We start from the raw sequence: 2,082 nt of genomic DNA, 5'->3' as shown, positions 1-2,082 counted from the left end.
ATGTGCAGGTTAGGGTGGATTGGCCATGCTAAATTACCTATAGTGCCCAGGGATGTGCAGGTTAGGGTGGATTGGCCATGGGAAATGCACGATATGAGGGATGCTCTCGGAGAGTCGGTGTGTGCTCGGTAGGCCGAACAGCCTGTGTCCACGCTCTGTGATCCCTAGTTGCCCTCCTTAGCAATCGAATGGTTTGCTAGGCTATTTCAGAGGGCAATTACGATTCACCCACATCCTGGTCTGGAGTCACATGTGGACCGGGTAAGGGTGGCAGGATTCCCTTCCCTAAGGGCATTAGTACATCATAGGATGGGTAGCAGAATTACAAGGGCTGGCAATATTCCCAATGCGGCCTGACCAGAGCCTCAGCCAGACATTTCTGATGATATACTAGCCCTCTTGAAATGAATGCTAATATTACATTTGCCTTCCAGGCTGCCAATTGAACCTGCATGTTAACCTGAAGAGAATCCTGAAGCCGCACTCCTAAGTCCATTTGTGCTTCAGATTGCCGAAGCTTTTCCCCTGTTCTTCCGACCGAAGGGCGTGCCTCTCACTTTCCCACGTTCCCATCTGCCACCTCTTTGCCCATTCTCCTGTCCAAATCCTTGTACAAGTTCCCTGTTTCCTCAACACCACCTGTCCCTCCACCCTATCTATTTGCAAATCTTGGAACAATGCCCTCGTTGTTAATGTATAACGTGAACAGTTGTGGTCCCAACGCTGACCCCTGTGGAACGCCACTGGTCACTAGCTGCCATGCTGTAAACGACCCCTTCATCCCCACTCTCTGCCGTCTGCCAGTCAGCCAATCCTCTATCCAGGTCAGTAACACCATGGGCTCTATCTTATTTAGCAATCTCCTGTGTGGTTGTCAAAGGCCTTTTGGAAATCTAAATCGATCATGTCCACTTGCTCTCCTTTGTCCAACTTTACTTGACAGAGAATTCTTAATAGATTTGTTAGGCCTTGATGACTCAGCCTTATTTTACTGTGTTAAAAATCCCACAACCCCAGGTTATAGTCCAACAGGTTTATTTGCTCCTTCATCAGGTGGTTGTACGGGATCAGCGCTCCGAAAGCTAGTGCTTCCAAATAAACCTGTTGGACTATAACCTGGTGTTGTGGGATTTTTAACTTTGTCTACCCCAGTCCAACCAGTATCTTCGCATCATGAGTATTTTACCGCGCACTTCCGGATACTCAACACATTCATTCTTAATGACGGACTCTAAACTCTTACCAATGACCAAGCTCAGGCTAACCGGCCTACAGTTTCCTGCCCTCGGCCTCCCTTCCTGCTTAAACAGGGGTGTTACATTAGCCATTTGTCCAGTCCCCTGGGACCCTCCTGGACTCCAGTGATTTCTGAAAGATCAGTGAGTACCCAAGATTCCATAATCTCCTCAGCTCTCTCTTTTCAGAACCCTGAGGTACAGTCCATCTGGTCTGGGTGATTTATCCACCTCCAGACCTTTCAGCTGTCCCCCAGCACCCTCTCCTTAGTCACGGCCACTACCCTCACCTTTGCCCCCGACTCTATCGAAGTTCTGGAATGCTGCTGGTTTCTTCCGACCCTGAAGATTGATGCAAAATACCTGAGCGGTTCCTCCACATTTCTATTACTGTTTCTCTGGCCTCATTTTCCAATGGTCCAAGGTCCATTCTTTTAACCTTTGCCCCCGACTCTATCGAAGTTCTGGAATGCTGCTGGTTTCTTCCGACCCTGAAGATTGATGCAAAATACCTGAGCGGTTCCTCCACCATTTCTATTACTGTTTCTCTGGCCTCATTTTCCAATAGTCCAAGGTCCATTCTTTTACCTTTCATCTATCTTGCAATCTTCTTTTATATTGTATTGTATTACAAAATAGTTTACCCTCATGTTTCATCTTCTCCCTCCCCACCCCGTTCCTTTTGTTAATTATCCTCCGCTGGTTTTTAAAGGCCTCCCATTAATCTTCGCCAGATTGTATGCTTTTTTGGGTTTTTTTTGCCGTCCCCGACTTCCCTTGTCAGTCACGGTTGCCTCATCCCCTTACCCTTAGTATGTTTCTTCTTCAAAGAGCATTACAGCACAGG

At 47.5% G+C, this 2,082-nt stretch overlaps 1 protein-coding gene across 1 annotated transcript in view; it reads right to left on the bottom strand.

Annotated features, from left to right (window-relative positions):
• The window catches only part of LOC122542707 (homeobox protein Meis2-like), a 67,952-nt gene extending 66,137 nt beyond the window's left edge, over nt 1-1,815 (bottom strand). The window contains exon 1 of the mRNA XM_043680686.1: nt 1,599-1,815. Within this exon, the coding sequence (XP_043536621.1) occupies nt 1,599-1,815 (217 nt within the window). The remainder of the gene's footprint in view (nt 1-1,598) is intronic.
• Between the last annotated feature and the right edge of the window lie 267 nt (nt 1,816-2,082).

The sequence above is a fragment of the Chiloscyllium plagiosum genome, chromosome 41, assembly GCF_004010195.1.
Source record: "Chiloscyllium plagiosum isolate BGI_BamShark_2017 chromosome 41, ASM401019v2, whole genome shotgun sequence".
Classification (NCBI taxonomy): Eukaryota; Metazoa; Chordata; class Chondrichthyes; order Orectolobiformes; family Hemiscylliidae; genus Chiloscyllium; species Chiloscyllium plagiosum.
The sequence above is the reverse complement of the archived record's forward strand: the minus strand, read 5'-3'. Positions and strand labels throughout refer to the sequence as shown.